The 14,678-nt window shown below is 42.3% G+C and overlaps 1 protein-coding gene across 8 annotated transcripts in view; it reads right to left on the bottom strand.

Annotated features, from left to right (window-relative positions):
- CDH10 (cadherin 10) overlaps positions 1-14,678 on the bottom strand; it is a 410,273-nt gene that overhangs the window by 12,966 nt on the left and 382,629 nt on the right. For all 8 annotated transcript variants that reach the window (XM_081873036.1, XM_081873030.1, XM_081873034.1 and 5 more), the window contains exons 6-7: positions 7,639-7,826; positions 3,469-3,722 (exon numbers count right to left, since the gene is read on the bottom strand). In XM_081873036.1, coding sequence (XP_081729162.1) covers positions 3,469-3,722; positions 7,639-7,826 — 442 coding nt within the window. The remainder of the gene's footprint in view (positions 1-3,468; positions 3,723-7,638; positions 7,827-14,678) is intronic.

The following is a 14,678-nucleotide window of genomic DNA, read 5'->3' as shown; positions in this document are numbered from 1 at the left end:
TTGCTCCATTTGCCGAGGCAGAAAAGATGTGTGCAAGCCTGTGTGCCAAAGACTTGTGTTAGCACAAATATATATAATCATCACTGAGGAAAATTCATAGTTAATCTCTGGTTTTTTTATATGTACAGTGTTGCTGCATCAATTGTTTTCTGCATTCTGTAAAAAGGCAGAACTGTAAGAACCAACTACTGTGCTTTAATAAGCAAAAAGGTAACTTTTCTTTCCCTGTGAACTGAACAAGATAAATACAGTCATTTACCTTTATTAGCTCTATTATCTCTGTGGTCCAAAAATATTTAATTAGAATGGTACAATGTAACCCTGCTGCTCCTTCCTCAAACCCCAGATAATTTCATGGAAAATTGCAAAAATTGTAGGGACAGTTTTTCCCCCGTCCATTACTATCAATAGTTCTAGTTAATTATTCACCTGCAGTTTATTTCACAGAAAATAGGTGATTTGGCCATATTGAACAATGGATTGCAACTGACATCAGTGTCAATGTTTCCTCTTCATTATCTTCTCACAAACCAGCTATTTATTTTGGCATGGCCGAATTGTGTTGGGTAGGGGTAAGGGGTACGTTGGCAGGGAATAATTATTGTTAAATTCTTTGGATGTGAAGACCTACCTTACTATATAATAAAAGCGCAAAGCTGTCAACATGCAACCTCCTCCATTGGAGGATTTGTCCTGCTGCACCACAGTCCTGGATGTGCATGAAATCAGGGAATCCGCTATGATATTCTGGAAAGTTGTTTTTCATTTTGTTCTCTATGCAGTTCTTAGGATAACTTAACAAAGTTTTGCACAATAGCTCCAGAGATTACCGAGCAAGTGTTTGTCTATGTTTGGAGGGAAATTGAATGCCATTTTAAATCAAGATGGCAGACTGCACCTTTCAAAACTGCAGTGATTTTTTTTGTTTGTTTGTTTCTTGGTGCTTGCCATTAAGCCTCTCTTCCTTACAGAGGGGAGGAGTTGTGAGCAGGAACCGTTTCCCGCGTTGGCAGGGGGCGTTCCAGCCCCTGCCCAGCTGGCCTGGCCTGGCTGCTGTGCCATGTTCTCAGGCAGCCAACCAATCAGGTGGAGGCTTGGGGTGGGGTTTTCCTGCTTACATGTGGCCGTGGCAGCACTTCCCTTTCATCCCGCTGCTGGTTTTCAGCAGATCAAGACCTCTGGAGGAGCTTGTTGTTTTTCGGGTGGTTTGGGAGCATGAGCAGTGAGAGCCAGGATGAGCCATTCCTGCAGGGAAGCAGGGACTCAAGTATTTTGTCTTGGCAATTTCTGAGTGGAGTGCCTCAAGGGAAGCAGAATCATCAGCAGTTTGGAGACCGTGAGGTTTGGAGACTGGCTGGGGGGGGGGGTTGCCTTGCATTTTCTGTGGGTTTCTGTTGCTTTGTCCCCTCTGGGTTTAACTGGCAAATTGGCATCAGCCACTTGGTTTTTCGCCGACCTCGTAGCAAATCATCACAACTTTTAGGTATAGGCGGTTAGGCATTGGAATATGTTTGTGTATTGGAGGGCAGGGTGTGTCCACCACCTTCCCCTCTACTTTATGGGTAAAGGAATCCGGCGGTCGTGGATCCTGTCTGATGCCCTTGCTGGTGGCTAGGGCCATGGCACGACCCCGGTGACATCAGGGGGAGCTTTCAGTTGTATTTGCATCAACAGGCTCCTCCCACTGGTGGTTAACCCTTGTTAGACTCACCACTCCCTGAGGGGGTGGAGTCACACTGTTATTTTATCCAATGCCTAAGCCAATACCTCTCACATGCTGTAATCAATAAAGTTGTGATCTTTTTTTAGCCCATTAACCTAATATACTGTGTCCATGTGTCTTTCTTATCCCCAAGCGGGTGGCGGGTCCTTGAATCACAACTTAGAAATTATTTCTTCTAGTGGATTCCTAAATAGTGACTCTGGATAGCTGGATTTAATAAAGAGGGTTTTTTTTTCTTCTTTTCTTTTCCTAGGAAAAACATCAGGTAATATATTCCTATAGAAATATTAACTGGTTTTCTGATGCCATATCCAAGCTTGCCGAATACATTTGCCAGTACTTGTTTGCCCATTTTTTCTGCCATACATTCACATCTTTCATTAACTGTTGCTGAAATTCCTATTGTCATTCCAATAAATATCCAAACTGCATGGACAGACATTAATAAAGCTGTCATATAATGGAAACAATAGAATGGGATGAGAGATGAGCTTATGCCAATACAGAGCTTCAAGTCTTGGCATGGCCAGCTAACCTTCCTTTTTAGCTCATGTTTGGCTTATGCTATTGTCAAATATGACTGAAATTGATGAAGAAGCCAAACCAGAGTTCTTGTTACTTCTTGGTTGTATAAATATCACATATAAACAGTTGAGGAGGAGAAGTAAAATAACATGCTTCTGAAAACAAAACAAATCCATAGAGCTGAACCAAATATTCATAATAATGCTCCATTGTTCTCTGAACATTCATTGAATATATAATAGCTGCAAAATGATATCTAACAATTGATTTTGAGATGTGTTTTCAATAATTACAACAATATTTGGCAGTAGATGGTATGCTATACTTAAGTCTTGGACTGCATTTGAAAATTGATATGCTATGGCATAAGTTGAGTTTGGACAAGCATATCTGCTTAATAAGCTGAAATATCAGTGAATTGATTAGTTGTGCTTATGGGTCTTTGCTCCTGCTTTTATTTGAGGAATGGAATGAATAAACCAGCAACTCTTCCATTAACTGTAGATGCCTGGTAACAGCTTCAGAATAAGCCAGGACAATATACCGTGGTTTTGTTGACAAGCTAGCATGCCCTGAAGCTGTTAACTATGGTTTTCCAATTAGTAAAAAATGGGAAAAAATGAAAGATTTCATTGTTTTCTCCCACTGCGAAAGGGACATTCTAACTCACCCATTTTGAGATTTCATATTTGATGTTTGCCAAAACATTTGAATGCCAATTTTAGATTTAAAGTTGCATAGTCAATTTCAAAATTCTGCGTTTCAAGTTTAGATTTTTTGGGGTAACATTTTGGCTCTACAAAATAAGCTTCGGGGGGGGGGGGGATGACACAATGTTGTTTTGTCTTGTGTAGAGAGTGAGATATATACCTATAGACTAGGGTTTTTTTGGCCAAAAGTAAGTATCTGTCCCTAATACTATCAGAGAAGACAGAGCTACTGTTTCATTACAAAAATGAAAGACAGAAAGTCACAACATTGCCTTGAAGTTTCATACTCTGGCCTGATAGGCTTCTGAGAATGTCATTCTACATGATCAAAACAATCTTCTTCAAGAATACAGTACGACTCAGTCCAGCATAGAATACCTTAGAAATTCTTCTTTATCAAGTACCTCATGCCTACATTTCTATGCATCTTGCCAGTCAGAGTAACAATATCAGCTGAAATAACTAGATATAGAGATGTTATCAATCTAGGTTTTCGAATCTGGCCTTTACCTGATAGGACCTGCAGCAGAATCTGGATCTCGGGCCATCACAGTGCCTATGATTGTGCCCACCTCAATATCTTCATGGATCTCAAAAAGGTAAGAGGATCTGCTGAAAATGGGAGGCTCGTCCACATCTTCCACTGATATTTTCACAGTGGTTGTATCTTTGAAAGGTCCGAGGTAATAAAATCGCGGGTCGACATATAGATTCTCTGCCTCTACTTTCAAAGTATATAGCCTTCGATTCTCATAGTCCAGTGGCTGTAAGACAACATAGGGAGGGAACAAAGTCAATAACACAATGACACAACAATATGTTAGGTGTCAGAATGTCACACTGTGAAAAGTGGGATAGCACAGCAAGCACCATTTGCCATTTATGTAATGGCAGCAATATCCCAGGTACCAAAACACATACAATAATGACATATTCCAAGACACATATTGCTTGCTTTATGGTGTCGCACAGGAGTGGCTAACATGTGCCACCCCAAAATGTTGGGATACACCTGACTGTTGACCATGGGTTGGATGGGAGTTTAGAGTCCCAGATGTAGTGGGTTAAGTGTTGGGTCTCTATCCTGCTTTTGCCATGGACAAGTAGTCATGCATAACAACTAGTGACTCTAGATTGGGAGGGCAAATTTGTATTAAACACAAAGACACATTTAGTCAATTTGATGAGGACTGGGTGATCACGCAACTGAGAATAGGATTGCACATGTGCACTGGAAGGCTTCTCTTGAATACTGATTTCCCTTGAAGAACTGGAACGCTGGGTTTAGACTGGTAGGGCTAGCCCAACCATTAGACAGAGTTAAACATGCAGTTCAGATACCCCCTGGTTCTTCCTCTTGAGCCATTCCCCTCTGTCAGATGACAGAGTTGTCCATGTGCAAGGCCTGTCCTAATTAGCCAGTTGGCTCTCACATATTGGAGAGAGATTTTCCACTGTCTTGCTTCTATATATGAAATGGTGAGACGGCACCATCTTGTCACTAGGCAAAGCAGTGGCAGACTTTGGGCTCTCAAATTTCAGCGTCACCTTTTGCAACACTAACATTTGGTGGTGTGCACCACCTCTCACAGTCTGTTCTGCAGCATCACTGTGGTGTCCTTTGCGGTGTTCTGCCCAGTGCCACCGTACCAACAACATCACCCTAAAACCAACTCCGGGAAAGAGTGAATAGGCCCTCTCCTCCTCCTCCTCCTCCTCCCCACTTGCCATCTCCCTGTGGACACAACTTGCATCACTGCTCAGAAGAAGAAAGCAATTTGAGTGGAGACTGCTATTCCTTTCCCTTGCTTTTGGAACCGCTCGCAGAAGAAGCAGAGGGTTCTGGGATGTGGCTGTAAGCCTCCTGCTGGGATCTGAGTAGTTGTCCAATGATGCTAATCCTGAACTTGGCACTGAATCAGACTCTTCTTCCAATTGGGGAAAAGGATGGGTGTGCATTGTGGGGAAGATGTCTACCACTAGAACAGTTGCCTGGCCATTGAATCAGCTACTCATGTCCTCCTTGCCCTCAATAGTACTGCAGCTGAAGCAGGAGCACTGTACAATTGTTCAGACCATGAACTGGCACCCACACTGTGGAGAATGCACATGTGCCAAAATGTTATGATCCAGTTTAGTACCTAGGGATGTGTTTTTCCCAGCCATTTGTCAAGAAAGTGTCTCAAATGCAATTTGAGAAGAGGCAGATCTACACATCATTGCATCAGATCAGAAGTGGTGACATGACTGAATGCTTTTGGAAACCCATTACACCTGGAAAAATTGATTCCAGAGAAAAGGATTCAAGCTTTCCTTTTGATATGCTAACTTTGAAAGTTCAGGGTTCCTCCCTGCCCACAGGCAAATAATTTTAGAAACACTGTCCTCAATGAAATGACCTGGTCTAGTTTTATCAGCATATCTGCTGTTTTTGTGACTTTGGATTCAGTGGGCAAGTCACTACTTCCTAACTATCTTCTAATGCAATGGAGTGGTTGCGACGATGCAATGAGACAATCCCATCCATGCCTGTATGCATCAAATTGTCAGAAGTATTTGATGTAAAAACAAATACTTCACTTGACTCTTCTGTCTTCAGCTCTCAAGTGCATACGCAAGTAGCGAATCTTTAGGTAACAGCAGTTTCCCTGCAAAATCCAGGGTCTCATCATCAGCAACATATCAAGCAGTTTTATAGTCCACAACATTGGTCAAACGACCACCATAAGGCTAATTTTATGAATATATATATATATATATATATATATATATATATATCCTGAATTTAAATTATCTTATGGAAAATCTGTGCATAACCTGGTTCATTTACATTGCATTTCATGAATCTGACATCAGTGAAATTTTGGCAAAATATATGTGACATTTTGTCAGCAAGTGCTTTTTAAAGTGAGAAGATGAAAAGTTTTGGAGTTATAATTAGAATACTTCTTTTTTTGGGGGGGGTGGATAGACAAGAGATTCCATTCTCCGATTTCTCTGTGACTGCAGATGAAAAGTGCTAGCTAATTAATGATTTCCAGGGAATGAACAAGCTGAGAGAAAGTGCAGCTTGTCTGACATTGGAGCAAAGCTTCATTAGCATGCACAGTATAACAGAGAGATATCAAAAGGTGGACCCAAAATGGATTCTGGAGACATTTTTGAATTTATTTCCCCTCAAATCTTTAAAGTTAAATTAGTACTCATGAAGGATGCCAGACTGTCTTGGCGCTTAAATCTTCTATTTACTCTGAAGTTATATTACGTTGGCAACAAACGCTCTCTTCCCGCATTATTGAGACTCTCCTCCCTCCATCTTAACCTTGTTCTCAAGGAGAACTTTACGTTGTACATGCTAATTATGTCTCAGATATATTCTCAGGTTTTCAAACTGCCAAAGGTAATGCACCTCAATGCAACAATCTGTCTTCTGAATAGATACTGAGAGGGAGACACAGAATAGCTATGTGGACACCCATTCATTGTGGCTATGCAGGACCTTAACCCCTTGAGAAACTGCTCTGGAACTATGAAAACTCTGTTGGCTTCCCACAAATCTCTAAGGCACTTCCTCTCAAATTTTCCCTGAATTTTGCTTTGGCAAAATATGGCAACAGCTCTAATGATGACAGCCTTTCCTCTTTTGATACAAATATGAAATACTTTGCATTTGGGTCCACTCTTCTACCTCTGAATGCAATACTGTTAAAATATTTTTCCTACAATAAGCAACCTTGGCTAAATTGAAAGGTACGGCAAATAACTTAGGGTTACCAGACGTCCCCGTTTCCTGGGGATAGTCCCCAGATTCACAAATCTGTCCCCAGACAAAATCCATCCCGGAATGTCTCCGGAATTCATTTAATTTCCCCTGATTTATATTTTAAGTGTTGCAGATTTATTAGTAGGGAATGAATATTGCGTGATTGGTTCAACGGCACAAGACACATCATATGGGGACTTCCGGTGAGGCAAAATGGCAGGCTCCACAGCAGCAAGCAGCTCCTGAAGCCAGCCGGAGCCAACTCCGCTACCAGTCTGGCTCCGGGCTGCTGAGACTGCCGCTGCAACAGCCACTGCTGAGGGGGAACTGGGGTCACGCGGCGCGTCAACTGGGGGAACCGCTGACACACACACCCCGTGACCCAAATCGAGCCAGGAGCGAGAGCGCCCAGCCACCCGGCCGACTGCCCAGCAGCGCTCTGGGGCCAGGAAAACCCTGGAGCCGACGCAGGGAGAAAGGGGAGAGGAGAAGGAGAAGGAAGAGAAAGAGGAAGGAGAAAAAAGAGGGAGCCCCGACCTTGCCGCACTGCTGCAGGCACCACCGCTGAGGAGGAGAGGTAGGAGAGCACCGGGAGGGCAAGGACACGTGGCTGAGCCCAGGCCTGACCTGAGCCTACTCCATGGCAGCTAGCGCTCCAAGAGAGCAGGCCGGAACCCAGAGGAAGGCTGTGCAACAAAGGAGACCACAGAAGAGAAGTGTCCCCTGATTCTTTGAAAAAAATCTGATAACCTTAAAATAACTGCACAGCTATAATTGTGGAATCTAAAACGGAGCTACATGGCATTTCTGGACAACCAACAAACTTTTAATAATGGTACCAACCCTGCAAAATATAAAATGTAATTTCAAAGCTGATTATTTTAAAGCAAACAGTAATTCATGGAGATAATATGCACCTTTCGCACTGTGATAACTCCTTCCTGTGTCTCCTTCTGTGTAACAATGTCAAACATATCCCTTCCATCACCATCAATAATGCGGTATTCAAGTTCTGCGTTCCTCCCAATGTCTGCATCAGAGGCTTTTATGGTTCCAATGGCAGTGCCAACTGGGGAGGATTCTGGGATACGAAGGTGGACTGAGCCTGCAAAGAAGAAACAGTCAGAAATACATAAGCATTTGTTAGTTACAAATCATGTGTGATTAACAGCAGAATCCCATAATGTCTACCCAGAATTAGAAGTATATCCCACTGAATTCACTGGCACTTACTCTAAGGTATAGGATTTCAGTTTCATGAATCCATAGCTTTAGCCACTAATTCAAGAGACATAACTTTGGAAAACCTTGTATGTGAGAAGGTTTATTCTATCTGTCCAACTTCCCAATGGGCTTTTCCAACAGCGAGCCCCTATCATAACTTTAGGTTTGAACATTTAAAGTAGATTAAAGGGCTCTGCCACCCTACTGCAACAAATCCAGTTAAAAATGGACTTTTGCAGTTTGGAAAGTGATGTGAAATGTATTGCAAAGTGTGGAATGAGTGAATGATTAATGGGAAGGCTTGAAGCAGGTCTTAGTTCTGGAACATTAGTTTTTCACACCAGAATTTATCCTATATATGCCAGTCTTTCTCATTTTGAAGTTGACTGAATCCACGAAGTCATGCCTTTAATCCAGCAAGCCGGTCTTATTTGAAGTTCACTTTCAAACATGGCATTAAAGCACTTTTAACAAAGGAGGAGTGGATGAGTTGCCCAACAGCACCAACAGTTGCTTGGCTGCAGGTAAAATTTCACCTAATCAAGTGTATATTCAAACACATATTCAAACACATGCTACCAAAAACGCTCCCCAGTTTTGTTTAATACTGATGCTGGAAAACAGTTCTCATGTCTTCGGGAGCTTCCCGTAAGTGTGAATAAGCCTTCCTCATTGATATTAATATTACAGCATTCTGATAATAACTGCATAAGAGGTGTTCAATTTCATTAGTCCCCTTAATACATGGTCAAGTCAGCAAATCAGATAAGAGATAAGAGCAGTTTAGTGTACAATTTCACATTTGACATGAATTTTATTGATTCCTCTTTTAAGAAAGAATCAATAAGGCCTTCAGCACTTCCATGAATCAAGCACTTTTTAGGCCCTTTCATGAACCCATTAGTTTTGTTACTTTTAACATGGTATAAGTCTCATTAATAAAGAGTCTGTCAAGGGAAAGGGGAGGAATGCTTAATAAAAAAAGATGGCCCATTGCAGAAGGAGGGAGTTTGGGTTATGTATGCATCTGTAGATATAAATTTGCTCTGAAGGGACTTAGCAAACATCCTCTACAGTAGATGGAAGGAGCGTGTGACCAAAATAACAATGGAAATGAAATGAAATACAGGAAATCTATTTAGAACAGAGAGTGAACCTTCAGCTGATAACATACTGATGTCTAGAATACTGTATTATTCGCTTTCATACAAATCATAGTACCAATACATATGCGGGGAAATACTAAATAAGCTGTGTCAATCAGTCAGAAGAAAACATTGTTTTCATAGACTTTCAGACTTTCCTCTGAAAACAATGTACACTGCAACAATTTTTAAAAAATTAAAAATGCTCATGGTTAAAGGGTTATGATTGCAGCTATGCAGATTACAGTTTACTTTCCATTAAGTTGTAGGAAAACTTGATTACAATAAGATCAGAAAGCTGAAACATTATCCCACTTAAACTTCTCCCCCTCTTCTGCTGCCGTTGCTTAAAATTGGTCTAAACATCTGAATATTATTGTTGATTGCCTGCATTGTATATGCACATTTTATGTGAACTCTGCAGAAGTAGCAAATGGGTTCTCTTTGTGTGTGCATGGAGAACCAGTAACATGGCATGTGTCATTCCCACATCTTGCCACCGATAGACAAGTCAGCCTTCAGAGATGAAGCACACATTACTAGGATGAAAAAGGTAAATGACCCCTGGATGGTTAAGTCCAGTCAAAGGTGACTATGGGGTTGTCACACTCATCTCACTTTCAGGCTGAGGAAGACAGTGTTTGTCCACAGACAGCTATTCCGGGTCATGTCGCCAGCATGACTAAACCTCTTCTGGCACAACAAAACACACAGCGGTACCTATTTATCTACTTGCATTGGAGTGCTTTTGAACTGCTAGGTTGCTAGGAGCTGGGACAAAGCAACAGGAGCTCACCCCATCGTGGGGATTCGAAATGCCAACCTTCTGATCGGCAAGCCCAGTGGTTTAGACCACAGTGCCACCTGCATCTTTACTATTGTCTCCTGGTGGTAGACATGCCCCATCCAGTCAGAAGCATTTAGAAGTACTTATCTAGTGACTCATCATCACCATCAGGTTGACCATCTCCATGCCTCAAGTTGACCCTCCTGGAAGATGTCTGGGCCTATGGTCACCCATTGAGTACATGCAAATAGTATGTCCCTTGCCACAGAGACCATGTATGATAGCACTGCTGGGATAACCCTGGTCTGTGGCTCCAACTCTTAGATATCTTCCAGATTAGCCATCCCATCCGGAATCGCCACCCTGTGTTCATTCACATATGGACACAGACACTGTTCTTGCAAAATTCTTTATTGACTCTTTTCTGTATTGCATTCCTGTTGTTGTTGTTGTTGTTGTTGTTGTTGTTGTTGTTGTTGTTTTCAGCCCTGACTCGTGGCCATTTTTGTATAATTTAAACAAAAAAAAAAAAAATCCTTCCAGTAGCACCTTAGAGACCAACTAAGTTTGTTATTGGTATGAGCTTTCGTGTGCATGCACACTTCTTCAGATTGGTCTTCAGAAGAAGTGTGCATGCACACGAAAGCTCATACCAATAACAAACTTAGTTGTCTCTAAGGTGCTACTGGAAGGAATTTTTTTATTTTGTTTCGACTACGGCAGACCAACACGGCTACCTCCCTGTATAATTTAAAATGTAGTTACCACTCCAACCTGTCCAATGTGGACAAGGAAAGCACTGTCAAGTCTTTAAGTTACTTGTTTGTTGGCAGTTCAATGATAAGTAAAGAGCCAAGTCTTTATCAAGAGGAAACAGTACAAATATGTAAGACCATTCAATGGCAAACTTTTAAATACATTAGAAAGGAACTTTGCTGAGTGGAACTTACTTGTAGATAACAGTACAGAGAGGGTCTTTGTCATAGAGAAATACATTGCGGCATTATACACCATGACAGTGTGTAAACTCTATTCCCTTGTATGTTATTGCAGTGGTGCGGAACCTGCTATTCTGTGGCTTGATCTTGACACTGGAATGGAAAGAAGATCTGGACCTTCCTTCCTTTCAGATGCACCCTTCCTTCTAAAGCTTCTGAACATTACTATGGAACTATGGAACAGAGCAAAATAAGTGTAGTTCCTGCATACTTGTGCTAATGTACAAAAGGATTCCAAGAGTCAAAGTCAATGTTACCATAGTAATCTCAGATTCTTGTATTCCTTTTGACACTTGGGAGCAATAATAATTTAAACAAGCAAAATCATTTGACTGATAATGGTAAAATAATGGGTGCTGCAACATCAGCCACCTTTGGTATGTTATCAAAGGGTTGCAGAAGAATGTGACAGCACCAAACAAATGGAAAACACAAAGGAAACTGTTTCTCGATACCAAGAGTTTTCAGTCTCTCTAAAATATGCTTTCTGGGGGGGGGGGGGGAGAGAAAGATTCAATATATTACAAAGTACAAACTCCCTCTGTTTTCCTTGTGCTTTTTCAATACAGTCATACCTCGGGTTACAGACACTTCAGGTTGTGTTTTTTCGGGTTACGGACCGCCGAAACCCAGAAGTACCGGAAGAAGAAGAAGAAGAGGAGTTTGGATTTGATATCCCGCCTTTCACTCCCTTTAAGGAATCTCAAAGCGGCTAACATTCTCCTTTCCCTTCCTCCCCCACAACAAACACTCTATGGGGTGAGTGGGGCTGAGAGACTTCAAAGAAGTGTGACTGGCCCAAGGTCACCCAGCAGTTGCATGTGGAGGAGCGGAGACGCGAACCCGGTTCCCCAGATTACGTGACTACTGCTCTTAACCACTACACCACACTGGCTCTCGGAACGGGTTACTTCCAGGTTTTGACGGTCGTGCATGAGCAAAAGTGCTAAATCACAACCCGCACATGTGCAGATGCGCCGCTGCAGGTTACGAACACTGCGAGTTGTAAACATGCATCCCGCACAGATCACGTTCACAACCCGAGTGTCCACTGTATAGAGAATGTTATTCAGGAGGCATTTTTAAGTCTGGTTGTCATTGTTTTCTAAAAAAAACCCAAAAACCTTGGTAGCTCAGGAGGCAGGGTTTAAAAAACTGAGTAGTACTTTTACTAATGTGCTTTTAGTAACATTTATTTATTCTAATTCAGTATGCATATGTTAAGCCTCCAACAATATTTTTAACAAGGGTTCTCTTTTCTAGATATTTCACTGAAGAAGGATTAAACAGGGTTTTTGTGGATCAATAAATACATCAATACAAATATTCCGGGCACCTCTTTTTTTTACGTTTTACGTTATGGCATGCTAAGACTGAATATCACCTCACATAACTTGCAGCAGATCTTAAAGTTGTTAAAAACAATGACACATAAAATTTGCATCCATGGGACAGCTGGAGGGGCTATGCTCCTATTTCTTCCTCTCTCAGGCTATGTGTCTCTGTGTGTGTGTCCATCTACAAAGTTAATAAGTCAAAAGAATTATTCTAGAGAGTGCAAGTCTAACCAAAAGTGACATGTGGATGCTAAGTTCAAATGAGAATATGTGTGTTTGTGTGCAAGTGTGTCTGTGTAGAGGAGGGAGGTTTGAAATATCCATTGAAGCCTATGTTTGAGCATGGCATCAACCTCAATATTACCATGGGCCTTTCCTCGCAACTCGAGCCAATGTGTAGTAAAAGCTGCACAGAATTGGGTGGGTGCTCAGCCAGGGCGCTGGTGCTTCCAGGGCAGTGCCTTGCACATCGGGGCCCAGATCCAATTGCCTGGGTGGTGCTCAGTAATTTTCAAAAAAAGCATACGGCGAGAAAGATGGCAAGCAAGTTAAGAGAGCGCGAGAGGAGTTCTGTGCAGTTCAGTAGGCCGGATACATGCCTTTATCCTGCTGTGTGTTGTGTGTATGTGTGTAACCTCATTGACTTTACCACAGTAACCTGATTATTTACTAGGTCGGAAGCACATACACCAGAATGTGCCTTCCACACCCATCCCATTGTCTTGGGCACGGCATCTTCATCCAGGCCCCAACTAGCGTGCTGCTGCGATGTCATAATGCGGGGGCCAATTTGGTGCCCCTGCCTGCCACAATGGCTTCTCATGCAAAGTCACTGTACGATTAATAAAGGTGCAATTTCCTCCTTTGCATCCAATCACCCTATTCTGGAAAAGCCATTTTTGTCATATCTATTTCTTTGGTATGGAGTCTAGTGAAGAGCTTACAAATTAAAATAAATTTAAAAGTTTGTGTTGTTTAGTCTAATCGGAGGAATTAATCTGCTGAGCATAGGAATTGTGGTGCTCTGTACGTTATCTTATTTCTTTCCTCCTCCTCCTCCTCTTTTTTTTCCTTCTTCTTCTTTAAAAAAGCTTTTCAGCTGTAATCCAGCTTGGTGTTAGAACCGCTTTGGCCTAGTAAAAAGGTAAAGGTAAAGGATCCCTGACAGTTAAGTCCAGTCGCGAACGACTCTGGGGTTGCAGCTCTCATCTCACTTTACTGGCCAAGGGAGCCGACGTTTGTCCATAGACAGTTTTTCTGGGTCATGTGGCCAGCATGACTAAGCTGCTTCTGGTGAACCAGAGCAATGCACAAAAATGCCGTTTACCTTCCTGCCGGAGCGGTATCTATTTATCTACTTTTACTTTGACGTGCTTTCGAACTGCTAGGTTGGCAGGAGCTGGGACTGAGGAATGGGAACTCACCCCATTGTGGGGATTTGAACCGCCGACCTTCCGATCGGCAAGCCCTAGGCTCAGTGGTTTAGACCACAGCGCCTAGTAATGATGCTCAAATTCAGGAGTCAGAAGTGAACTCTCCCTGCTTAGAAAAACAACAAGTCATTATTAACCAAGCCCCCAAATTTGGGTTTGGCTTGTAATGACCCATCTTGGTGCCAACACTCATTGCCATTCGATTGCAATTCTCCACTTTTCATGGCAAAGGACAGGGTTGTAGGAATGATAGGGAGAGCTAGTTTGGTGGGCATCAGCAGCTTTCAAGACCTCGTCTTTTAAGGTATTGTTGGGTCTGGATAATTCTGAGTCTTCTCAGAAAGAGCCCGTTGCTTCTGGGGAGCCCAGGAAATGGAGTTTCCAATGCCTCTCTACTTAACAGATTGACAGGTGTGAGTTTCTCAAGTTCTTCCATAGCAATTACCTCCAGCAGCAACCAGGCCTTACATATGCAATTTCTGCACCCCCCCCCCCATATCGACCCATTGGTGGGAAGGGCTTGGGTTCAGCTTCAAGGGCTTGATTTTTCCACACTTCCTTGGGGAAAGCTCTGAAGTAAGATCCACAAACTCTTCCTGAGACCAGAAAGCATGGAAAAACTTCAACAAATTGCATTGCCATTGCAAACGGGCTTTTCCACCGGTACTCATGCCTCCATTATTTCAATAGGCTTAAAAAGCATATAACTGTGAAGTGGATAGCCTTATATTTACAAAGTTCCTTAGCTTTTTAAAAAGCAGCTTCTGCCCTCAGGTTAGATGTGTCCTGCTTCAGCATTTAATCAGCGAGTTCATTGTACTCACCCCTTCCTCTTTCATTTTGTTAATTCCATTGATAAAATTATTAATCTCCAGGTTGCAGCAAAGGATGATGCATTCTTAATGCTCTGCTTATTTTCCACTCCCCTTCTTGATTCCCACCTTCACTCCAAATACCAAGAACTATTCTGGGGTTCCTGCAACTGTGACTGCTGCTGCCCCTCCCCCAAACAAGGATGTCCCCGTTTCATTTA

Source organism: Podarcis erhardii, assembly GCF_964252035.2.
Source record: "Podarcis erhardii genome assembly, chromosome: 8".
Classification (NCBI taxonomy): domain Eukaryota; kingdom Metazoa; phylum Chordata; class Lepidosauria; order Squamata; family Lacertidae; genus Podarcis; species Podarcis erhardii.
Note: the sequence above shows the minus strand (reverse complement) of the source record. Positions and strands in the feature narration are given on the sequence as shown.